The sequence below is a fragment of the Somniosus microcephalus genome, chromosome 25 (assembly GCF_052327205.1).
Source record: "Somniosus microcephalus isolate GS21.2 chromosome 25, FLI_Smic_1.0, whole genome shotgun sequence".
NCBI lineage: Eukaryota > Metazoa > Chordata > Chondrichthyes > Squaliformes > Somniosidae > Somniosus > Somniosus microcephalus.
This window is the reverse complement of record NC_141011.1, coordinates 27561122-27587257: the sequence shown is the minus strand read 5'-3', so window position 1 is coordinate 27587257 and position 26136 is coordinate 27561122. Positions and strand designations below refer to the sequence as shown.

Sequence of the window (26136 nt, the reverse complement as noted above, 5' to 3'; positions counted from 1 at the left end):
TTATGAAATTTGGGTCTAGTTTATAGATGTCAGTCAGGAGAGTTTTTTTAATAAATATTCTTGCTCGTTGAGATGAGGAATATTGGTGCTGTGGAATGGCAAACTTTCACACCCCTAGTGCAATGTCCCCTTCAATTTTTTTTGGGTGCACGGCCCCTTTCGGGGGCAGTGCGGCCCATTCAAAATACTGCGCATGCGCAGTTTTTCCTTTTTAAAAGCCGGTGAGCCAGCTGCGCAAGAGCTGCAGAGCACTGCGGCAGCTTAAAGGGAACACTGCCCTAGTGTCTCTCCCAGGTCTAGGGGTAGATTGAACCGGACGATGAACATGACCCAAGTAATGTTTGAATAGTTGGCTTTAGATGCAGAGTAAAGTTCCTTCTATTTTACCCCAACAATATGTTTTAGCTTCAAACTCAAAAGAGCGCACATTCTGCACTGACCTTTTTTTCCGTTTCCCACACCAGCCATCCTATAACTGTTCTGAGTGAGACTAGTGGGGAAATTAAAGGTAGCTTTGTGTGGTGTGTGCCCATGCCTACTACAAGCTGCACTGAGACTACCAAAACCCATTGCATGTGGGATTCTCAGCCAACAGACAGAGAGGCTTTCAGACCATAGCTCCAGGCTGAATCTGAACCTTGGTCCTAGTGCTGAAAGATGTGTCTAACCTAGTTGCCCAGAGGAGTTCTGTTTTTTTTTAAAAAGCTATTGCTGAGATTTACAGTTGGTTGGCAGAGACCACGGTAAAATAAATCAGCAAGAGATTAAACAATGAAATTGTGCAGTCACTACCATACCTTCAATGACCTGAATTCATCTTTATAACATTTGCTGGACTAAAGTTTGCCTGTAAGGAGGATGCCTTGAATTGGGGATAATGGATTACACATGGGTGAGTGCCTCATGTGCTGGATTCTCATGCTTTTCGTGTTCCCCTTAACATTAAACCGGACGATGAACATGACCCAAGTAATGTTTGAATAGTTGGCTTTAGTTTGCAGTGATATTTATCTGCTTGGATTATTTTCCAGGGCGTTTTTAAGCACACTTACCAGCAAGGATTATGCGAATGTTCTAATTTTTTCAATTGTGTAATGTCATACAGGTACAAGAGTTAATGGAGAGATACTGGGAGTATCAGAGCAAAAGGGCCTGTGATTAGAATGTAAAAAAACCCCGATAGTTCTCTGGTTGCTCTCTGCCTGTGTAAATATTAACTGGCTGGTTGTGTTTAAAATGAGATGATATGAGCCGTAGGGTTAAAAAAACAAAATGCCATATTTTCAGACGGTTTAGTTCAAGTAACTTTAGTGCTGCAGCAGGATTTGCTGAATGCAACAACAACCCACAAATATATTCTTCTCCACTTGCTGTATATTTAAACGCATTTCCTTTCTCCCTGCAGGCTCAGTGGATTTATTACCATTGGCCGTGGCCAGGTTAGGGAGGGGGAGATCAGCCAGGTTTCTGCTCCAATCACTTCCTGGTGAGCCTGTGCTGGAAGTGGGGGCATTGAGTGAGGACAGGATCAGGCCAGGCTGTGTTGCCCCCTCCAGTTGAATATCTTGCCAACAAGACTCACACATGAATAACAGCTGCTTAGACGAGGTCTGCATCGGCAGTAGAGGAGAAAATCGGAGAAGGTGGGGGGGGGGGTGGGGAATAGGTCTCTGATCGAAAAGTATAGTGCATATACTGATTTGTAAATTAGGATGGAATTGCATCACTGTTGCAGTACTGCCTGAATTAAGGCATGGCTCCCTCTCCAGTGCATTCTGAAGCCCATTATATCCAAAGCTGAATGTAAACACAAGTTTGTTTCAGCCTTGTTTGGAACATGCCTTATTTTGAAATGATTTGCAAGCCACAGGCCTTGTTAGTTTGTTTTAAAATGGCTCGCCCGTAGGCAATGTAACATTGCTCTTGCCTGACTTCAGCGGAATATTTTTGGTTGCATGAGTGAACTGTGTGTGGTTTAGTTTAGAATATTTTGTTACTTTTGATCATCTTCCATAGAGCAAAATTTGTGTATTTTTAGGAAAGTTTTTGTTTGGTTTGGCCTGCGTTGACAGTGCAAGCCTGAAATGCATATGGTTAACCACATACCCAGCAGTAATTCCAGATGGCACTGGGGTGTGTTTAATGCATGGGAATTGGATGGATTCACTTTTCTGCTCAGGACTTTAAACTTTGTTTTCAGCACTTGCAACAACAACTTTCTGTCGTGAAGAGGGAACGCCGAGTAGTTTGCATTGCATAGCTGCTCCCCTTGAAGAGATTCTAACACGCTCATTTAAGCATGGAGCTAATGAAGAGGCAATTTCTCTTCTCCTCCCCCCATTTGCTTCCAATTACCTCTCCTATATGGGTTAGCTCCTTTCTGGAGTATAGTTCCACGAGGCCTCCAATAGAGAGCGTCTGCAGGCTAATTAACCATAGGGGCATCACGTGTAAACCTGAGCTCATGTCTTCGTCTGGCATTCACACATGTATTTCCAGCAGGGGTCACTAGATAGCCCTAAAAAGACAAATTTACTGCCCATACCAGCACCCTGACTGAGATCAGCAAATGAAGCAATGATCAGGCATTGAATCTGGACCTTATGGCTCAGCTATTCACGGCCTTAGCCCCCTGAAGAGCCAAGACTAACTTCAATAGACAGACTTTGAATAGGGCTGGAGCTGAGCCATGTAACAGCAGTACGTACAATGCCTTTTGGGAATGTTCTTATTAGTAGTGCATTTTGTGTGTGTGTAGAACTGTTAATACATGGCTATTCATATCAGACCTGTATTTCAGTATCAGTGTCGGCTTTACTGAGCTAAACCCAAGTGAAGCTTTTATTGAGTAAAGATCATGTGTTGAGGCCATGCTTCACTTAGGCACTCTGCGCTGTCACATATTCAGAATTCTTTCTTAGCAATATAAAAGCATAGCCACTCAGGTTATTTAGCATATTAGAATCATAGGCTCTCTGCAAGAGGACTTCAGCTAGTCCCATTCTGCCGCCCTTTCCCCGTAGCCCTGCAAATTATTTTTCTTCAGGTACTTATCCAATTCCCTTTTGAAAGCCACGATTGAATCTGCCTTCATCACGAGTTCAGGCAGTGCATTCCAGATCCTAACCACTCGCTGTGTAAAAAAAGTTTTTCCTCATGTCGTCTTTGGTTCTTCTGCCCAATACCTTAAATCTGTGTCCTCTGGTTCTCGACCCTTCCGCCAATGGGAACAGTTTCTCTCTCTCTCTACCCCTCATGATTTTGAACACCTCTATCACATCTCCTCTCAACCTTTTCTGCTCTAAGGAGAGCAACCCCAGCTTCTCCAGTCTATCCACATAACTGAAGTCCCTTATCCCTGGAACCATTCTCGTAAATCTTTTCTGCACCCTCTTGGAGGCAGAACCAGTGTTTTAAAAAGGTGGTTCATAACTTCCTTGCTTTTGTACTCTATTTACGAAGCCCAGGATCTCATATGCTTTTTTAACCGCTTTCTCTGCCACCTTTAACGATTTGTGCACATATACCCCCAGGTCTCTCTGTTCATGTACCCCCTTTAGAATTGTACCACATGTACCAGTAGCCACATGCCAAGGAGTTTTAAACTGCTCCCACCGCTAGTGACCAAATATAACCACCTGTGCTTCACCCCAGTGTTAAAATCAGCTCAAAATTCTTTCTGCAGACACAGCCCAAGTTTGGAAGGACAGCAGTGATAGTTGCAGAAAGACATGGTCTGAAATTTCCACACTTCCACTGTCATGTATTACTGAAGTCCTTGTGAGAACACCAATTCTTGGCAATTGAGATCTTACCAAGCAGGAAGTGTACTCTGATCATGGTTACATTGGTTGTACATTCTTGTGGACTATCGCAATCTGTAAAAATGCTCCTATAGGTGTTAACTCCTTGCAGGAGTATAGTTCCGTGACTGGTGTTCAACTTCCAATAGAGTCTGCAGGCTAATTAACTAGTATCCCAACCTGTGAAAGTGTTCTGTGAATAGCAGAGTGCTGGGTAAGGACTGCTGTACAGGTGAGTCAGAGATCTGATAGATGCACTGCTCACATTGTAAAATAATGGGGTTTGGGATAGTTGAGGCTGAGACAGAGAACTTGTTTATGGATTTGAGATTGAAATCCACCCAATCAGTTCATGTTGGGCAATCTCACAATTATACGGTAGGAAATTCCACAGGAGATAAAGCCTGGCACCACACGCCTTTATTTTGAGTATAACTGACCTTTGTTTTGCCTCATTTTCTTTTGCTTTTCTATCCATTACGTATGATTCCTAATCATAGTGAGAGAAAGTGTAAATCAAATTCGCATGTAAACGTGACTTGGGGCTTATGATTAGCTGATAAGGTTATGGTAAGAAGTCCCCTGCTAGTTGTTTTAATTTTATTTGCAATAAAATTGGGAAAGCTAAGTATTATATAGAAAAGCTCCAACGGTGAATAAATACACCACGTGGTGCTGAGCCTTCAAGAATATATTCAGTCGATGAGCTGTGCTGAATTAGCTGATTTCAACCAGGGCACCAGCTAAGGGTGCTCTAATCATTTTCAGTATCTCCAGGTGGAGAGGCACGGAAATCACCCACTTTTGATTGCTATCCAGTAGTCACTGATGGAAAGCGAGTCGGGAGGATTGGGCTTGGCTGTGACGCATTCTGTTATTGAATAGCATGCAGACTCTTGCTGCCTAATCTCACGTGAAGAATGGCCTCTTGGGCAAGTAACCAGAGGACTAGCTGTGCCCATGGAACTGTACGCCAGCAACTCTTGGTGCCTTCAGGAGAGGAGGAAAAAACGAAGAGCAGTAAGAGTTGTTCAGCAACTCTCCCCATTTATAGTGATCTTTCAGTCCAAGAGAAAGCACACAACTAATCAGGGCCAGCCAGTCTCCAAGTTGCAAACTGAGAACCATTGCTGCATTGCCATAGGGATTACATCACACCCTTAATGTAACTATGTTCTTATTCTCCAATATATTTTGTCTTTAGGCCAGGATTTCTAATTAAATTTACACCTCAGTGACTTAACTTGTCTCCTGTTGCAATTTAAATTTCAGAAAACATATGCAAAATGCACTTTGATAAATCTGATTTTGGCAGGCATCATTGCACTGGAATCTTTCTTTCCAAATTGTTGCCCCTCTCCTGAAGGAAGGTGACTCTTGTTGGGCTACGGGTTCTATGGGCGACTGCAGCCCTCGAGCACCTCACCCAAGTCGCCATGCTTTATGTGGAAGCCCGGACCGTGAATTTGAGCAGTTTACTTAACCATGGAGGAGGACACTACATCTGAGCCCAGTCCTGTTCTTGCCTAAAGGCCATCCACAAATATTGCTGCAGGAGTTGCTGGACAGCAATCTGGAGTGGGAACCTTGGTAGATTTATTTTTTCTCCCTTCCCGAGTCAGGAGGTAGAGGAGTGGAGGGCTGAGACCAGATGTAATAACCCAGTTGGGTGCACCAGTGAGGATCAGCTACCTCAGGACAGATTGGCAACTCAAAATGGAAGCTTCTGGTCTATATGGCTTAGCGCTACACCGTATCTTTTACCCACTAGCCTGTCGGAAGGAGGATCATCTAGATTTCTATCGACTGGAAGTTGGTATAACAACTAAAATAACTCTCGTCAGTTAGCAGTCTGTTCTTTGGAATCATTTTACTAATTCTACAAAAGCAAGAAAATAATTGTGGCAGAGAGAGGAAGGACGCTGATGCTCCACATTCAGTGCAAGGAGGCTAAACATTTTTTTAAGAATTTGTTTATGGGATCAGGGCGTCGCTGGCAATGCCAGCATTTGTTGCCCTTGAGAAGGTGGTGGTGAGCCGCCGCCTTGAACCGCTGCAGTCCGTGTGGTGAAGGTACTCCCACAGTGTGCTGTTAGGTAGGGGGTTCCAGGATTTTGACCCAGCGACAATGAAGAATCGACGGTATACTTCTAAGTCAGGATGGTGTGTGACTTGGAGGGGAACTTGGAGGTGTTCCAATGTGCCTGCTGCCCTTGCCCTTCTAGGTGGTAGAGGTCGCAGGTTTGGGAGGTGTTGTCAAAGAAGCCTTGGCGAGTTGCTGCAGTGCATCTTGTCGATGGTACACACTGCAGCCACGGTACGCCGGTGGTGGAGGGAGTGCCAATCAAGTGGGCTGCTTTGTCCTGGATGGTGTCGAGCTTCTTGAGTGTTGTTGGAGCTGCAATCATCCAGGCAAGTGAAGAGTATTCCATCACACTCCTTACTTGTGCCTTGTAGATGGTGGAAAGGCTTTGGGGAGTCAGGAGGTGAGACACTCGCCGCAGAATACACAGCCTCTGACCTGCTCTTGTTGCCACAGTATTTATGCGGCTGGTCCAGTTAAGTTTCTGGTTAATGGTGACCCCCCAGGATGTTGATAGTCTGGGATTCGGCGATGGTAATGCCATTGAATGTTAAGGGAGGGGGGTGGTTAGACTCTCACTTGTTGGAGAAAGTCATTGCCTGGCACTTCTGTGGCACGAATGTAACCGCCACTTATCAGCCCAAGCCTGAACGTCGTCCAGATCTTGTTGCATGCGGGCATGGACTGCTTCATTATCTGTGGAGTTGCGAATGGCGCTGAACACTATGCAGTCATCAGCGAACATCCCCATTGCTGACCTTATGTTGGAGGGAAGGTCATTGATGAAGCAGCTGAAGATGGTTGGGCCTAGGACACTGACCTGAGGAACTCCTGCAGCGATGTCCTGGAGCTGTGATGATTGACCTTCAACCACCACAACCATCTTCCTTTGTGCTAGGTATGACTCCAGCCAGGGGAGCGTTTTCCCCCTGATTCCCATTGACTTCAGTTTTACTAGGGCTCCTTGATGCCACACTTGGTCAAATGCTGTCTTGATGTCAAGGCCAGTCACTCTCGCCTCACCTCTGGAATTCAGCTCCTTTGTCCATGTTTGGACCAAGGCTGTAATGAGGTCTGGAGCCGAGTGGTCTTGGCAGAACCCAAACTGGGCATCAGTGAGCAGGTTGTTGGTGAGTCAGTGCCCCTTGATACACCTTCCATCACTTTGCTGATGATTGAGAGTAGACTGATGGGGCGGTAATTGGCCGGGTTGGATTTGTCCTGCTTTTTGTGGACAGGATATACCTGGGCAGTTTTCCACATTGTCGGATAGATGCCAGTGTTGGAGCTGTACTGGAACAGCTTGGCTAGAGGCGCGGCAAGTTCTGGAGCACAAGTCTTCAGCACGATAACCGGGATGTTGTCGAGGCCCATAGCCTTTGCTGTATCCAGTGCGCTCAGCTGTTTCTTGATATCACGTGGAGTGAATCTAATTGGCTGAAGACTGGCTTCTGTGATGGTGGGGGCCTCGGGAGTAGGCCGATATGGATCATCCACTCGGCACTTCTGGCTGAAGTTGGTTGCAAACGCTTCAGCCTTGTCTTTTGCACTCACGTGCTGGGCTCCACCATCATTGAGGATGGGGATATTCTTGGAGCCTCCTCCTCCCGTTAGTTGTTTAATGGTCCACCGCCATTCACGACTGGATGTGGCAGGACTGCAGAGCTCTGATCTGATCCGTTGATTGTGGGATTGCTTAGCCTTGTCTATAGCATGCTGCTTCTGCTTTTTAGCTTGCATGTAATCCTGTGTTGCAGCTTCCCCAGGTTGGCACCTCATTTTTAGGTACGCCTGGTGCTGCTCCTGGCATGCTCTTCTACACTCCTTATTGAACCAGGGTTGGTCCCCTGGCTTGGTGGTAATGGTAGAGTGAGGGATATGCCAGGCCATGAGGTTACAGATTGTGGTGGAATACAATTCTGCTGCTGCTGCTGATGGCCCACAGCGCCTCATGGATGCCCAGTTTTGAGCTGCTAGATCTGTTCTGAATCTATCCCATTTAGCACGGTGGTAGTGCCACACAACACGATGGAGGGAGTCCTCAGTATGAAGATAGACTTCGTGAGCTGCAAATGTGGCAACGCCCCACTCAGTTTCAAAAATATCCTACCACTCCTTTCAAGAGTGACGAGCCAATGAGATTGTACACAACTGATTAATGAGTAAGGAATCCCCCGTGCTAAAAACAGCACAATAAAATAATTCCTCTGCGGCGAGACTGCTGGTGTTTTCCTAGATGTAACACCACACCCCTTAGAATAAATGTGTGTGTGACAGAGAATGCTGTACTGTTCTGCTTTGCATAGTTTATCAGCACTTGACGATTGATGCCTAGAGAAGTTAGCAGTAGAATTAACCCTGAACTAGACACGGGTTGCATCGTGACTGTACGTTTTATACCCAGGTATTAGTCAAGTGCAACAATTGCAGATTTTATGATGCACGCATGGACTCTTACAGATTCCATAACAGGCAGTTGGGGTCTTGATGTGATGGCACCTCCAACAATGTTGCACTCCCTCTGTACCAATGTTCCCCCTAAGATGCACGGTCACGCAGCAATCGGGAGGTCCCGCGCAGGCCCCTCACAAGCTAGAAGAGATACTACACGTGTGCGGCTGCGCAGCAAATTTAAAGGGACTGCGCACAAAAAAAAAAAGAGGTAACATTGCTCTGTACTGCAGTGGAATGTTGACTTGGGTTATGGGCTTAAGTCTTGGAGTGGGCTTGAACCCACTACTTTTTGACTCGGGTGACTGAGCCATGGTGGTGGTAGTAGTTCGGTCGTGGTCGTATTGTTACTGGGATTTCAGTAAGTGGTAGGTGTATAGTTTTTGTTCTATGTCTGCTTGAACTGTGCAAAACACCCAGTATTACAATAGTAGGTTTTCTTCTTCCAAAAATGGTTTGTGTCTGGAGGGAGCATCTTGAGCTAGGGTGATGTACTGGTGGTTAGTCCTATCACTTGGGGTGGCAGTGGTGAAAGTCGTGGAGGCAGTGAATTAATATTATTACACATGAAGCATATTGACACAGGCAAGACTTTGTGCGATTTTTGTTGTTTGTTGGTGCCAGTGAGGACACTGCATTCTATACTGCATTGTTTTTTTCCCCCGGGGATGCAGTCTGAAACACAAACACCTTGTAGTTGTGCTGCAGTCAGGCGCTGTCCAAACTGGACCAACACCAGTTTCTGTTGTAAAAGGCGCAGGGCGATGGTTTTGTTTGTTGTGGTCCTAGTTCTGGAGTAGACTTGGGCATTGCACTCCACTTTGGGATTTTAGAATATAACCAGGGTATAAGTATCACATTTGAGTCTGTCATTTTGTATAAATAGCATGGATGGAGTGAGATTTGGCCCATTAGTGTATTGGAGTCAATGGAGAACCATTTTCAGCAGAATATATGGGTCTGAACAAGTCGATGCTCGCAGTTTATACTACAAGCATCGACTTGCTTATCAGTTGATGCTTATTCTTTTTCTGCTTGTATGTATGTAGGTTACATATGTCTATGTAAAGACGCATTCTGGTCATCTCAAAGCTGCACAGAAGCTTGCTTAGATAAAGAAAAGTTGCTTTTACATTGCAGCACTGGTTTAAGAAGAGAGATGCTGTGGTGGCCTCCCAACACCACACTCCTGTTATATTTCCACCTGGTGCCATTCTCATTCAAGCGGTGGACAGAGTTGTAGCTGACAAATCAGTTCATGAGGCTTGTGCAAAAGTGGGCCTCTATAGCCATTCAGCAAAACAAGCCAGCCGGTTTATAATTCTAACTTCAGTGCGTTGGTCATCGGTTGCAAACAGCGTCATAAGGTTTACATTAAGCTCTTGTTAAAGTCTCAAAATGATGGACTCTTTGGTTGTGCAGGTAACACTATATAATACGGATCAGGATGGAAGTGATAGCCCTCGCAGCAGCCTTAACAACAGCCTGTCTGACACAAGTCTAGCCTCTGTCAGCCTGAATAATGTCGGCTCTGTCCACAACTACGCACAGGTAAGTTCATGATCTTGGGAAAACCTGTTTGTTAAAATATATTTACTTTGTATACTCACTGGTTCTAAGTAGTTATAAGACTGAACCATTAGTATCCTGCTGAATCTGGCAGCCAAATTTCATGTTAAAAATGGGTTCTTGTTATTTCTTTTAGAAGTAAACCATAGAAAATCATTTGGAATAATTTTAACTTCTGTTTTATTCTGATGTTTTTGAAAGAAATGAATGGCGCAGTCTGATATCTAGAACATGAATGAGAATGGAACGTGCTACCACAAGGAGTGGTTGAGGCGAATAGCATTGATGCATTTAAGTACATGAGGGAGGAAGGAATTGAAGGATATGTCGATAAGAGTGAGGTGTTTACAGTGGGAGGAGGCTCGTGTGGAGCATAAACACCAACACAGACCTGTTGGGCCGGATGGCCTGTTTCTGTGCTGTAAATTCTCTGTCATTTTAGGAATGGTGTGATGTAGTTACTGAGCCCTGAAATGCAGTTTCAGCTGAAACAGAGCTATATCTTTTTTTTTAAACTAAAATAATTGAAAACAGAAGACTCAAAGTTAGAACACGTGGTATAAATGAACAAAACCATAAGGAAATGAGAACAGTTGCCAGCAGGTCAGTCAGCATCTGGAAGGGAAAAGCCGGGTGAACCTCATAGGTGGGACTCTTATCAGGACTGAGTTCTGATAAACGATCCCCCCCCCCCCCCCCAAACCTTAACCAATGTTTTCTCTTTCAGATTGCAGGCAGACCTGCTGTGCACTTCTGCTTTTGGATCTTGAGTAGTGGTTTGCAGAGAAGTTAAGCACTTCTTGATACTTGAGTACATCCTGTCCTTTGCGTCTCATGTTTGGATTACAAGATCTGATATCACTTGGTGTTCAATTCCTCAGCTACCCACCACCCCCCTTCCCCACTCCTATATATAGACGTGCTGTCTTTGAATTTTCAATTGATGTACCACTTCCTCGTCTCGACATTGAGGTGTTGTGTGTTTCCATTTGTACAGGTGACAAACCGGGCTGATTCTGTCTCCCAGAGTCTAACACCGCAACAGCAACAATACAACATGCCCGAGAGGGACACTAAACCACCCTTCTCAGAATACAACTTCGAAGATCTGAGTGCCTCCTTCCGTAGCCTTTACAAATCGGTCTTTGAGCAGTCTCTCAGCCAGCAGGGTGAGTGAGTTCTCAGTGTCCCACGTGCTGTGTTTCACATGTTTTCTAACTAAATACTGGTTTCATACTAAAGTACATTGAGGTTTTTTTCTATGTTGGATTGTGGTAACGTTAACAATCGAAAAACCTTTTAACCCAAAGCTAATTTGTGATTATTTAATATTTTCTTTGTATTTTACATGGCTTGAATGTATTACCGTGGAAATTTTCTTCCTACCTATAATTGAAAAAAGTGTAGAGTATTTGGAAGAGCGGGAGGGTTGATGTCCCATCCTGATTGATCAGGAATGTGAGTTTGTGTTGCGAGAAACGGATCTACATTTGCTCAGATCTGCGTCCAAATCCAGGGCCTGTAGTTCTTTCTGTAACAATGGTACTCAATGCACTTGGGGACTGTTTGTGTCCTGTCTCGCATTTACCCCATACCCTTGGCAGACCAGCCTCATATATTTCTGGGCCTCTTCACTGCTTATCCCGCTGCTGACTGAGCTGGATTCAATGCTGTTTCCTCTCCTTTTCTTGCTCTCCTACAAAGGAAGAAAAGGAATGCTATTGGGAGCCAGGTGGTTATTCATACGGCAAATGTAAGGGCGCTATTAATAGAACTGTTCAGTGGAACTGTTGGTTCCGCAGTATTTTTTCTTCCTGTGGGAAAGTGCCAGCTCTTGGTAACTGGCCACGGTGACATGATTGAAATCAAGAGCTCGCTGTGTGGGGAAATGCAGGCACAAATGCATGTCACATCACTCCTGATTCAGCATAAAGCAGCACTCGAGAGCATGACCCTCAAGCAAAACCGTTAGGATCGTGACCCAGGGTAACAAGTTAGTAATGCTGTGCTGCAGCATGTGAGTGAATCTTAAGATTACATTCTTTGATGGCAAGGGAAGTCTTTAAACACTACCAATTGTGTTACGTGACCAAAGTGCTTACAAAATGGTTGTCTGCCCTGATAGTGTGGTCATGTGTATCCATGGTTTATTTTCCAGTATTTATCATGTTGTGCAATGTGTAGCTCTTGTTTATAAACCATTTCAAATGACATTTATCCTATGCACTTCACAAGTTCCGAAATCCGGTCTCCATTGCAATTTACAAAAGACTTGTCACTTCTAATTTAAGATTAACCATGGCTTTGCTTTGAAGTTGATGAACTGTGACGTTGGTTATACAGCACATGTACATAATCTTTTTCTTGTAAATTGAGATCAATTATATGCTCGAATACAGTATTCCTCCACCTGTCCTAACCTGTCCCTCCTAACCTCCAAATATGCCATCCTACATGCCCTGTGTCCCCACTGTTCATATCAAGACTCAACACACTACGCTACTCGACCTCATTTATTCCCAGGACCTTAAACCTGTGGACCTTCTGAACGCCTTGACTTCCCCCTCTCCTATAATATGGGGGCTTTTAAACCATAAGCCTAGACTACTACTTGATCATGACTGATCATGGCTGAATTTGGATGATCAGCCATGATCTCATTGAATGGCGGAGCAGGCTCGAGGGGCCGAATGGCCTACTCCTGCTCCTATCTTCTATGTTTCTATTTATCTATTTTTTTTTCATCTTGAAATGCCCTGCACGATAGGCCTTGGCCATTCACCTGGGTTTTTCAGTAACAAAAGATGTTTATAGACTAGTGAGTTAGCGTTCATGTCGATGATTACTGACCAGAGAATAGTCCATTACTTTCAAAACAGTGGGGATTCATTTAGTCAGTAGCAAAATACTACATCCACCCCATCACAGACCATCCCTTTTTGTTCTTCCCTCCCTTTCCCTGCCTCTGCACCTGGTTAAAACCTGTTACATCTCTTAACTTTTTCCAGTTCTGACAAAGGATCACAGACCTGAAACGTTAACTCTGTTTCTCTCTCCACAGATGCTGCCTGACCTGCTGAATATTTCCAGCATTTTCTGTGTTTATTTGAGATTCATTTAGTGTTTATTGATACTTAACGCGACTAATGGTTTTTACACACACAATTTACTGTTTTGATATTCAACCCCCTTTTTTCTTTTTTTAGGAATGATCAACCTGCCTTCTGAGGCATCACAGCCAACCCACACGTCCTGTTCCTACCAGCATTCTCCCAGCAGTACTGTCAGCACCCACCCGCACAGCGGACAGAACAGCCTGGCCAACAGCCACGCCAGCAGCCTCGGAAGCGGTGGGGGAGGGACACAGGTGCAACTGGCGCCACATCAGATCCACGCACAACACCCTCACCACCAGCACCATCAGCACCAACATCCGCAGCACCAGCCAAACCAGCAACACCATCAGCAGCACCACCATCATCAACAGCAACAGCACATGGCCTGCAATATCGGTAAGACTAGTTTACTCTCTCTTTGCACTGTAGTTTCAGAATTCTCTTGCTTATTCATTGTTTTTAGAGGGTGCTAGGGGTATTGATGTGTCATAAATATTGAAGTATGTAAAAGCGCCACAAATCTTCTCTTTCCCCCCCCCCCCCCCCCCCAGTTTTCTGCCCTCCCCTCCTGAAAGCGTGGACTGTTCCTCGAGATTTTTTTAAAAAGCAGTAAATGCGAGATATCTAATGGACATGCTATGTATTTCCAGCAGTTTTTGACTGACCCTGGAGTGTAGTTACACCAGCCCTCCATAACTCATCAGGTGACAGCCTTGGCTCAGTGGTAGCACTCGTGCCTCTGAGTCAGAAAGTCTAACTGAGGGATACTCAAAGACTGAGCATGAGCCTGATCCTGTCCTTGCCGCATGCACTTTCCCAGAAACCCGGACTGACTTTTTTTTTTCTCTTCCTCCCCTGCCCCCACCCCAAATCTAGCCAGGGACACTGACCCCAATTTGTAGCATTGCTAATGCCGGCCAGCTCAGAACAGCATACTCAACACAGACTGGGGATAACTCCTGTGACCTTTCTGTTCTGTATGGCTCACAACCACACTGGCTGGCACCTTTACCAACAGAGTCACTCGGGGTGCAATTTTGAATTGAACTGTGGTGAAAACTGGAGTTGGCACCATTGTTAAACCAGAATACACTTAGACCATTACATTGAGAGATGTAAAAGTGACAGGATTGCCAGTGGGCAAGTGACTACATTCTACCCCATTGTTCTTTATGTACCCAGAGCTGCTTTATATATAGGCTATACAAACTTCTGTCAGCAAACATCTTTGTGTCTGTGTAAGGTATAGGATGTAAAATTTCAATGTTTACAGTGACCGTGGCCCAGTAGATTTAGGGCTCCTCAATTACTTCACTTAATCACCGATACTACAGGAAACTTTGTGATATCCGGCACCGATGGGACCGAGCTGTTGCCGTCCCATCAAAACTGCTGGACAAACCAGCGGTAATGTTAAAACATACAGAGCTTTTGAGCTCCGTATCTAGCAACAAACCCTGTTGCTTAGCAACAGCTTCTAAACAGTCGGCCGTAGTTTGCAAGCGTCTCTGTAGCTAAGCAACAGCTTTAGCTAGACCTTGCAGAGCCCGACTGGTGGAAAAAAAAGCAACGAAAAGAAAAAAAAACTTACTGAACCGACTCCTGAATTTTGCCGGTGGATTGAGCATTCCGGACAGTTAACCTCCGGATAAACCAAAGTTTCCTGTACTAGGCAAGGTTTAGTGAATATTATTTCGGGTCCTGCTACAATCAAATGCACCATCATGTAGGTGTCAGACAAAGGCCACTAATATCGAGGACTAAATCCAGTTGTACAAATGTTATGGATTAGAAGTAGTTTCAGCATTAACCAAGCATGTCAGCATGTTTCCTAATTAAGTGGCTGCATAGTTACTGACTCTGTGATACTCTTATTGTACATCAGTGCTGTCACTAGTTTTGGTGTATCATAATCGGCATATAAAATTTACTACAATCACTACAAAAAATGCTCAGTAGTGCAATTCTCTATTCTGCCCTTTCAAACTTGGGTTGTGTCTGGCAACTGCTTTTTGAGCTGTATAATACTTGGGTGAAGTACTGATGGTTATTAGTCCATCACTGGAGTTGGGACTAATGAACCAATTTGAGGCTAGAATTAAGAGGATCACAGAAGAAGAGTATTGCACAACGTTAAAGTATGGTGACCTAGATGAAAATGTATTTTCCTTATGGCTAAAAAAGGCTTTTGATAATTGTCTATATATCAGTACTGGAGTTGTTTATACTAAGATTTTTCAGCTGTAACCTCATTAATGACAACCCTAAAAACTCTGAATATATCATATCTATTATGCTGAGGAGTGTGTCAGCTGGCTTAGATGGTGGTACTCTTGCCTCTGAAGGTTGTGGGTTCAAGCTCCACTCCAGAACTTAAGCACAAAATCTAGACTGACACTTCAGCGCAGTACCATGGTACTGCGCTGAAGTGTCAGTCTAGATTTTGTGCTGAATTGTTGGAGTTGTGGTCTTTCTGACTATTTTAAAAAGAGGCTTCAAGTGTCTGTTTGGGTGAACGTGAAAAGTTCCTATGGCACTGTTTGAAGAAGAGCAGGAATTTATCCTGTGTCCTGGCCAACATTCTTCCCTCAACCAACTCCACAGAAAACAATTTAAATCGTTATTCATCCCACTTATTGTTTGTGAAACCTCATTATGCACGAATTGGTTGCTGCATTGTCTGCATAGCACAGTGACTGTACTTCAGGGAGTAAATGTTTGGATGTGAAGTATTTTGGGATGTTGACATAAGGTGCTATATAAATGTAAGTTTTTTTCTAATTCAGATGTACAGCATAGTAAATCTGTGCAAGTTGCTATTGTAGGATACTCTGAATACCTGGCAACAAATTAGGTTGTAAATAAATAGGGTTTGAAACCAAAGCTACATATGAACCTCCGGGATTAAAAATAAAAGGATATGTGTTATATATCTGAAATAAAAACAGAAAATTCTGGAAATATACGGCAAATCTGTCCGCATCTGAACAGAGAATAGTCAGGTTGAGCTTTCAGGTGGAAACCCTTCAACGGTTCAGACATTAAGCTGTCTTTTTTTTTTATCATCTGCTTGTAGATCTGCTATGCATTGCCAGCATTTTCTGTCTTTATAGCTGAACCCTGATTTGGTTATAGTAACATTTACATGTTTTTCTGTCAGCATTTACTGTTATAAATTGCTGTCAACATTTTCCATTCAGTTTTGCCATGTAAACTATCACAAGTCACAGGCTCTATCTAGCCACTAGGTGGTTCTGTGGAGCAAGTTTCTGAAGTCTCCCTTGCAGCTGCATTGCCTCCCTTTATAATGGGGGGGGGGGGGAAAACTATGTAAGTATGGACATTTTATAAGGGGAAAACACGAAGCATGTACCTGACGTGATGCAGTTGCATATCTGTGACCACTAGGTGTTGAAGTGGCACAGGGTTTCCTATCTCCATCCACCATTAACATTATACAGGTACATTTTTGCCTTCAATTTCTATTAAATTTTATACCACCTAATTTGACTCTTCAGCTCTCCCCTAGGGCCTGTACTGCTCCCTCCCAGACCCTGGCCGTACCTCATTGCTTTTGCCCTCATGGCTTTGGCCTCCCTCAGCACGCCATCCCTGCTCCTTCCGCTTTTATTAATTAACACAGTTTCTCATGCTGCAGGTCTCAAGGCTCAGGTTCTTGATAGAAAAAGTGGCTGCCAGAGCCCAACAAAGTGTCGTCACGCTGCAGATGTATCCAAGTTGACTTGAGCAAGGTCTTTAAAAGCGTCAGCAGTAACTGCTTGAAGGAGCTGTATTTTACCTTTGAAAATCTTTGAGCTAGATGTTTAATATGTTTTCAAATGTCTGCATTGACTTCCAGAAGCTCTGACCTTGGGTGGTGAATATAGTTATTAGTTGACTATAGTAATTTGACTGAGCCCTGTCTCTCCATTGTGGTGCATTTAGTGAGGAAGTTATAATGTCTTTGTGATGGTTTCAGTGTTTGTATATTGTGATTTCTGTTGAAATAATTGGTGACATTTGACATAAAATGGTACAATACAAAGAGCCATTTTATACCATACCGCCATTTGATTTGTGGTCATTTAACAACCTGCATCTTCACGGGATGGTTTGACTCGTGTGATTCAACAGATTGAAAATATGCACATCTGGGATGAACATTACCGGGTAAATGATATTGAACAGGGGTTATAAACTTAACCTCATCCCCCCCCCCCCCCTTTAGTAACATTGGGGGGGTGCATAATCTTGTGAACCAAACCCAAAATTGGGGGGAAAAAATACACTTTGGTTGCAAATACGTAGGGGAGTGAAGATTGTTGGTAAATTCTCACTTGAATCGTTGTTATTTTGGAAGTTTTTGAAGAGAGTAGAGTCCCTCCAAAGGCTAAATGGCTAAAATCATCACCTGATGTAATAATAAACCACATAAAATGGAAGGTCCCTGGTCTGTGCTGAATTTGCTGATCTCGGCCAAGACGCTGGTAGAGGCTGCTACAATTTACTCCTGCATTAACAAATCTTCAAAGTCCTGAAGTGCATTACAACCAGTGAGTTACTTTTAAAGTGCAATCACTGTTGTTATGTAGGCAAACGCAGCAGCCGAATTGCACACAAGGACCCACAAAGAATAAATAAATTGACCATTAATCTGTTTTGTTGCCGTTGGTTGATGGAAAAATGTCAAGCACGTTTTAAGTGCTCAAATCCATAGTAACTCAGACTGCCAACTGAGCCAAGCTGACACTACGTTAAGAGGTAAAATAGCTCAGATTGCTGGTATAATTCTCTCAGCAATGTTTTTAAATCATACTTGTGATGAGTCTTCAGCATTATGTTGTTCTAATGCTCTTTGTTGGTGGATTTATGGCTGTTGTAGGCATTCCTTCTGATTGGTGCATGAATCTAGACACTCTGAAGGAGAGTTTCCGTATTGCTAGCAGTTTCAACTGGTCTGATGTGGATCTCTCCCAGTTCCAAGGTAGGTTGTTGGTAACGTGGAGCTGTGCTCCTGACCCACTGTGGCTAATTGGAGCTCTCCAAGGTGCAGGTTCCTGCTTCCTATAAGCAGAAGTAGTAAAATGAAGATGTAGCAATTCAAAAATAAAATGAAACCCAGAAGGTCTGTGAAACATTTTAGACCTACAAAATGTTGTAATTAAACACGTGTGCCTGTGTGTTTTAGGACAATTTCTTTTTGCCGAGGGAGGTTAAACCATAGCTATTTCTGCTATAATATCCTTGTACAATTTGGACACTTCATCTCTGAGCTACAGAGCAGAAATATTTTGCAGTAAAGTCTCATTAATGGGTGTAACCTCATGCAAGTTTGCATTTAGAACTGGTCTGACTTGGGTTTTGAAATTGTAGGGTTAATCTGTTTCATGTCATGCTGACCACAGATCCACAAACCAACCTGACCCTGTGCACACAACAAAATTGGCTGATAGACTTTGTGTGGAGCTAAGTTAGGGATTAGTGTTCTTTATTTTATTGATTTTTATTTTTGGTATTTTATTTGGTTAATCCTTTTGTTTATGTTGCTGTAGTTTGCCTTTTTTTTAAATACCTGCTTTGCCTGTCAGGCTGTGGACCCATTGGTTCTTTAGCCTCTTGTTTCCCTGGATTCTCTCCTTAACGCTCTGTCATGCCTTTTATCCGCAGGTCTGATGGAGAGTATGAAACAGGCGGATCTCAATAACTGGTCACTCGATCCTGTTCAGTTTGCGGACTTGTGCTCTTCCCTAAACCAGTTCTTCACACAAACTGGTCTGATCCAGTCACAAGGGAACATGCAGCCCTCGGTTTGTCACAGCACAATGCATACGCAGAAACCAAACCAGCACATCAGTACAGGTATAGACTCCAAAACGTAGAGCTAGTTACAGCTTTTAATTTATCGATAAGGTATTCACACAGGTGAAGCTTTAAAGATGGTTAATCTTTTGTTTGTTAGGTCATGGCAATTCAGTAAATTGTTGCTCAGATTTAACCCCAAGAAAAAAGTGGCAAGCAGGCCATTATTTTGTTTTAAATTTATGTTTACCTTTTATAAGTTAATTTATTTCGGAAGGACAGGGAAAGCAGCCACCATTATCGTGCCAGGGAAAGGATTTTGGTTTCATCTGCCACTGAATCTCATTCATTACAAACAACATTTTTTTGTAAACCGTGTGCATCTTTGGAGCCGAATTGATAGCACTCACAGTTTGAGCACCTTGCCCTGGACTGTCTGTGTGTCGATTTGTATGAAACACACCAGGTACCTCCACGTAAAAAGCTGTGACAATTTGAGCAAGACGCTTCTGTTCAGCTCCTGAAATCTAAAAAAGGGGGGTGGGGTGGGGGAACAGAGCCAAACTTGCAATAAAGGAGCCAGATTTTCAGCCTGGTTTTCATCTGTTGATCGGTGTTTATAATTGTGGTGAAGTAATAAAATGAACCATCCAAAATGCGCTGCACATCAGATTATTTGTTAACAACGGAGCTTTGCAACTCCGCTCAGTCTGGTGACACTTTCCCTTATTCTCTAACTCCTAACCTACAATTTATGTTTACAGCATTCTGCTCTCCAAGTTTAGCAGCTCCTAATTGTACCTGTCTTTTGAAATTAACTCTTCCTATTTTTATTTTTTTTACAGCTTCTCTGCTCCCTGTGCTACAGTTTACCAACATTCTGCTTAATTCTTGCAGGTTCCTCCAATTCCCCGCGATTACTTTTGTTTGCTTGTCTTGCACGTTTTATTTTGCCTTTTACACTTCATCTGTTCCACACTAGATCTCCCTCTTTTTGTATTTGCAACATGCAGATCTCTGTTTTGTGGCTCTCCCACTCCACAGCCCGTTGGGTTTCTAATTACATTTTACAGCTTTTCTGCTTTCTGTTTACTCCTGACTAGTTTCTCGCATCACATGCCAGCTTTCAGTTATCGGTTGCAGCAATTCTTCTCCATACTTTATTCACCACTTACAGCCATATCTCGTATTGCAAGCACTGGCTATTATTTCCTGTGCTCTACTAAACAGGATTACAAAGCTCAAAATTAAGGATGTGGAAGCACCAGACAGCAGGACCAGTCAGTAGCTAATAGAGGCCATTGGTCTACTACAAAAATAGAGCTTGGTCTCTCTAGTGTTATAAGTTGGTAACTTTCCTGATGGCTCATTTGGTTGAGGCAGTAAGTAGCTGTGTCATATAGACCAAGGAGGTCCCAGTTCAGTCCCCTGTGCCAGTGGGAGGGGGCTATAATTGGCCTCGACACCCTGGAGTTAAAGAAAGGAAAATCTGTCGAGAGTTCCTGCACCCAATCACTGTCAAACGGTTCCTGCTTAGCCACTCACTACTGAGCTGTTGAGTGTATATAGAGACTGAGTGAGGACAGGATCAGATAGGCGGTGCAGTTGAATAAGCCTACTGCCACGCACACATGAAGAATGGGTATTTGAGCAAGGTAGTGGATGGGTGACCATGTTTATTATTTTCTCCACTTCATTTTCTATTGGTCTCATTACTTTGTCTCCACCCAAGAGATCTGGCAGACATGCAGCTCGATCTGAGGTCTTTGCCACTGTCTCTAATCATCTACAAGGAGCTGTGAGAGTGCCCCAGAGATGTCCTGAATATCTGTTCCTCCCTGTGGGGAAACACTGGTCTTCACTCAGGACCTCTCTGCAATGTAACTGCTCAGACAACCGAATCTTCTGTATGAACATCACATTGAACCTCCACTGTGCTGTGCCTCCACACCACCCATTGTCTTAATTTCCAAAACGTCACTAAGCTATTTCAGAATCAGAAAATGCAGCCCCTCCTCTATTAATGGATTAGTAAGTGGATCTGAGAAACAAAATTGCCATGTGCTAACGGTAAATGTTTAAATTCTGATTATTTTAATACATTATAAAATCTGCAGTAAAAATGTGCATGTATACAGTGCTGTGCGCATTGATAAACAAATATGCAACTTGCTATTTATGATGTTCTTCCCCAGTTGAAGGCTGATGGAGAAAACAAATTGTTTCTCAGCAACCCCTTAGTGTTTGGGATATATTCAATTTGCTAGGGTTTCCTCCTGTGATCTGATAACCGGCTTTACATGACCGTGCCAACAAGAAATATTTTAAATTCATGTAAATGTTCATGTATGACCACACGCACCCCATTTTGTTACGTCAACTCGAAAAACTTGAAGCTTACTATTACCAAATTTCACAACAAGTGAAGGAAATTGTGATGAGAAAAATGACACTATTTAAATATGTGGAATGGAAAGCAAGTACAATATTCCAGTATAATTGGTCAAAAAACAATTTCTTCCTCTGGCCCTGTTCCAAAGAAGCTGCTTTTTTTTTAATTGTGGAGGGATTTAAATGGTGGGGAATGGAATGCTTCTCTAGTTTTTAACTCTAGTCAGGTTAATTGCAGAGTAAAGCTCTATTCACTCTGACCACAGGCAATGTGTCCTAAACCTTAACCTCAGAATAGTTTGCCCTCATACACCAGTGTAGCATTCTTCCATTTGCCAAGCCTACAATCCTTGCAGCAAGTGAGACTGACAGTGCCAGGGTGGTTTATGGAGACTTTTATAGTTTGGGTTTGTGCCACTGGGAACTGGGTTGAGTCTGCCCAAACTCATTTAACATCGAACCCTTACAGTCAGCAGAAAGAGGAGACTTTCATCCATCAGGAGGGGCCAGATTCAAACCCAGGTCCAAAGATGAAAGCGCAGCATGCTTACCTTTCTTGAAGTTTGTTGTTTCTTCCAAATTTAGAAATAACTTGTGGATGATGGGGATGAGTAAAAGGTTTGGATTATTCTCGTCCCCTTTAATGGACATTAAAATAATATTACATCCTCAAATTTTGTATTGTATTGAAATAAAATTAATACTGGAGAAGGATTTACTTGAATGTTACTGGCAGTTGGTATGAGTCGGCTCAAACATGACAGAAAAGTTGAAAATAACAGCCAGTGATGAAATTTCGAAACAGCCCTCCAGCATGTTTTACATAAAGTGGAAATGAATAGTTGAAAGATTTAATATTCTTCTGCTTAATTAGTCACATAAAATTGCACCCATTTCTTCCAGTTCTGTACATTTCCTCAAATTACCTTTTATTTGTTGGGGAACAGGACAGATATGTTCATTTGGATCTGACACTAATGCTGGATCTGGTTGTTTGCCACTCTTGATCGTGATTTTTTTGCACTGAAGTGGTGATTTCTCACTCCTGCACCACTTTCTCACACAGGAAGCTTGTATATTGACTCCAGACAAAACCTTCCTGCTTCAATGATGGGGCCCCCTGGGTACCCCCATCTCCCACCTCTCAGTACCCCAGGACCAGCCATGACAGGTAATTGCCCCATGTTAACTGCTTATCCCTGGGGCTGCCACCCTATCATTTCCCTCTCTTCTTTCTCTTCCCTTTTGACCTGCATGTTGTATGCATGTCTGGGATCCTGGGTGCATCTTACTTGCATGTTTCTGCCGGAGACTGGAAACGGTTCGAAATGGGAATGGTTTTGCAGCCAACCTGCTTTTGTAATCCTTAAACAGGGCAGGCACTGGTGAGAATAGGACTTCTGAGGTATCATTTTGCTCATTGTCCAATTGTTAAGTGCCTTTTCAGCGTGGCTCAGTTGATGGCACTCACCTCCAAGTTGTTGATATTTCAAGTTCCAAAGTAGTTCCCAATCCATTAAGTCCTTTGGAACATCCTGAGGATATAAAAAGGGACTATGTAAAAGCAAGTTCCTTTTTTTTTAAAAACACACAGCTACTCCCGAATTGTATGACTTCACTTTGAGTTCCTGATACACACTCCCCTCTCAAGTTTGTGGTCAGATCAATTCACATTTGATAGCACCCCAGCAGTTCACAGCTTGCAATTCCTGGAAGTTGAAACCCGATATTCAATTTAGTTGAACATGAGCCATTTTCCTTTCCAACACCTCCTTTCTCCTCACATTTTGAGCAAAATTTTACCATCAATATGGAGCCCTGAACTAACTGGTACCTCAGTCTGTCTGCATGCAGATCTGTTTTATTAGAATGATGATGATTTACCACTGAAGAGCATTTTTCAACCGAGGACTTTCACCCAAGGACTTTGAGCATTCAACAGCGTGTTCAAAAACAGAGGAGTCTTGTCCTTAACGCTTAGATCATTAGTGCTGGGGTAAAATGCTCCACCAAATGCAGTTTGCACACTCTGTATAGCGTAAGAAAATGCAGAGGAACAATTAAGCAGTGTAATTTGCATTTGTCAAAATGCATTGGCCTTTCCATGTAATGCTGACTGGAAGCAGCATTTCAGTAGTGAAGGGCGTAAATTAGTTTCCTCGCGAGTGAGTCGACATAATGGGATGAATTTTATTGTTTTGCATCTTTTTAAAAATATGTATTTCCATTGTACTAGATTTAAACATTGCTACAAACAAATGAGCAAATGCCACCCTTTAATCCCCACTCCTGTTAACTACATGTGGACTACTTCAGAGGAGTGCTGTGTAGGGTGGCTGGGTAAAGTCTGCATTAGCACACCAGTGCATTATCAAAAATATACTTAATTTTATTGTGCAGTGACTACTGTGCCATGGTATTGGAGTTTCTAATTAGCTCTCTCAATGGCCTTGTTGGTAACAGCAGCGTGTAACTGAACCACACAGACCAGAATGTCCTAAGTTCATTGCCCAGTCTCTGCTGAGTTAGCTAACCTTAGGCAGGATGACTTCTAGACTAGCGAGGGGAAAAATCAGCCAGGCTTCCTGCTCCTGATTGCTATTCAGTGACCCCTGCTGGAAGTGTGCGCATGTGTGGACATCAGGTAAGAGCAGCATTGAACTTGGCATGATGCCCCAACAGTGAAGTAATCCACCAACATTCATCGTCAAGAATCTCATGAAGAATGACCACTTGGCTCAGGTACTGGAGGGTGACCTGCACCCATGGATCTCTGCCCAAGCATGAATCTCCCCCACAAAATATTCTGTTAATGCACCTGCCTTCCTGATTTAAAAAAAATAGTGTATTTGTGTTGAAATTATTTTGGGGTGGAAGCCTAGAGTGATGTGATTTGTCACTGATGTGCAAGGTACACGTTATATGCAACAGTAGTTTGGTCGGCTGGAAGAGTAGGATGTTTGGTGGCCGTATGTTCCTCGGAGAATGAATGTACTTTTGTTTCCTGGATTAAATCAGGGAGGAGCATTGACGTGCTGTACAGTGTTGGGTATCACATTCCAAGAAGCACTCATGATGCTAGTTTGTTTTGATATGCATTCAAAGTTGCAGACACGATCTGCTGCTACTGCATTGTGTTAAGTCAAAATACAGCTACACCAGTATAAACCATCTTTTCTATCATGTAACCATATCAAACATTGTTTTTTGTGCAATATGCTGAACTCGGCAACGTTTAAAATATTGCAGCTTGGTTCAGATCCACTTTGTAAACTCTAATGTATATACTCGCATGTAAAGCAACCCACGCTCAAAGTTGAATCAAAATCCTCCAAAAATTCATAATTCTTACATGAGGGCCAGAAAAATTTGCACCTTAATATTTAAATAGCAGCTCTTGCCCTAGAATGCAGTCCTGGCTACACTGGTAAATTTGAATCTCTCCTCGCTGCACTTACCCAGTTGGGCGGTCTTTGATTTTAAATCATCAGCCAGAGCCTGGAGTAATGTTGGGAGGGAGGAATGCACTGGTGTGGTGCTGATGCTGCGTCCACTGGCCATGGAAGTGGGAGAAAGGAGGCAAGATCTGACCTCCCCCCCCCCCCCCCCCCCCCCCCCTCCCCCAATAAGACAACCCACCCTAACTTTTAATGGCATTCTACGTTTGTTCTCTTTTACTGGTATTTAGCTGAAGCCAACAAATCTCTCATGGAAAGACTTTTAGCCCACCAGCTCCCTGAAAAATTAAGGCAGAGTCTGTGTGCTTCCCTGCTTCTGCCAGTGCTGCTCTGTGACCAGCAGTAGGAAGTGCAAGAGTGCACTAACTTGGAAGTGCTTAGTTTCAGTTTGATATTTCCTCCAATTGGCAATTCACTGTGTAGGAAATCATGGATACTAATTCATAGCTCATCATTGAATGGTGCACGGGACTGGTACATTTTTGTTTCAGCAGTGTGCTGTGTATCGATCTGTATATTTTTCAATTTCCCATCCCCTTCACTTTCTTGCCTCAGTATTTCCCCTCCTTCCCTCCCCGGAAAGTGTTGACTCATGCTGAACCGTGGTGCTGGCAGTCCTCTGGTACGTGCAGGCCAAGCGTGATTCTGCCCTCAATCCACAAAGTGCACTTTCCAGCACGTCACATCAGGTTATGTTGAGGTCCAAGAGCCTGAGTTGATGTGCTTCCCCCTCTCCCTCCCTTCCCCCCCCCCCCCCCCTTCCCTCCCTTCCCCCCCTCCCAAGCCCAGTGGCTTTAAAGCCCATTCTACATTTAACACTTAGGCTTGCACTTGCATTATAAGCATGATGACTCTACCCTTTCCACAACTTAAATTGAGCTTTCTGTGCCATCTCTCACCAGTTTCTTCCTCCTGTCCTTACATTAGATACAGTTCATTCCACTAATGAGAAAATTCCCTGCCCGGTTTCCCATGTCTATTCGACCTGCGTACATGAGTTTCTATATCCCTTCTCCGGAGTTCGCAATTTATGAAAATGACAAAACCTTTCCTTCCAGTGCCTTCCAACCTACCATGATGCATTGTGAGAATTATGGATTAAAATCCAGAGAAGGTCTGCAGTGCTTTGTAAACCTGGAGTTGATTACAGTCAGTTTGATTAATTGAGCTCTGTTATGGCTGTGGAGTGCCCTTTGCCAGCCACTTCTGACTGCCGGTTTCATAAAGGAGAAGCATTCAACAAACTCTGGGGGAGGTGCGTAAATGGCAGCTGAAAGCTAGCGCATCTAGCGATACAGACTAAAAGGTCCCAACATTAGTTTATCGCAGCCACCGCACAACAATTGTGCCTGCGTTCTTGGGCTATGGTTATGAAAAACAAGCCAGGGTTCCACCTCAGTTTTCTATTCAGTAGCTCCTGCTAGAAAGTGCTTAAATGTGAGCATTGGGTAAAGAAAGGATCGTGC

The 26136-nt window shown here is 43.5% G+C and overlaps 1 protein-coding gene across 7 annotated transcripts in view; it reads left to right on the top strand.

The window, feature by feature from the left end:
* The window catches only part of foxj3 (forkhead box J3), a 120664-nt gene that overhangs the window by 81442 nt on the left and 13086 nt on the right, over window positions 1-26136 (top strand). For 3 of the 7 annotated variants that reach the window (XM_085966944.1, XM_085966942.1, XM_085966943.1), the window contains exons 6-11: window positions 9760-9888; window positions 10904-11075; window positions 13113-13418; window positions 17905-18006; window positions 18690-18881; window positions 22279-22383. In XM_085966944.1, coding sequence (XP_085823070.1) covers window positions 9760-9888; window positions 10904-11075; window positions 13113-13418; window positions 17905-18006; window positions 18690-18881; window positions 22279-22383 — 1006 coding nt within the window. The remainder of the gene's footprint in view (window positions 1-9759; window positions 9889-10903; window positions 11076-13112; window positions 13419-17904; window positions 18007-18689; window positions 18882-22278; window positions 22384-26136) is intronic. The other 4 variants (XM_085966945.1, XM_085966946.1, XM_085966947.1 and 1 more) reach the window with 3 other exon arrangements.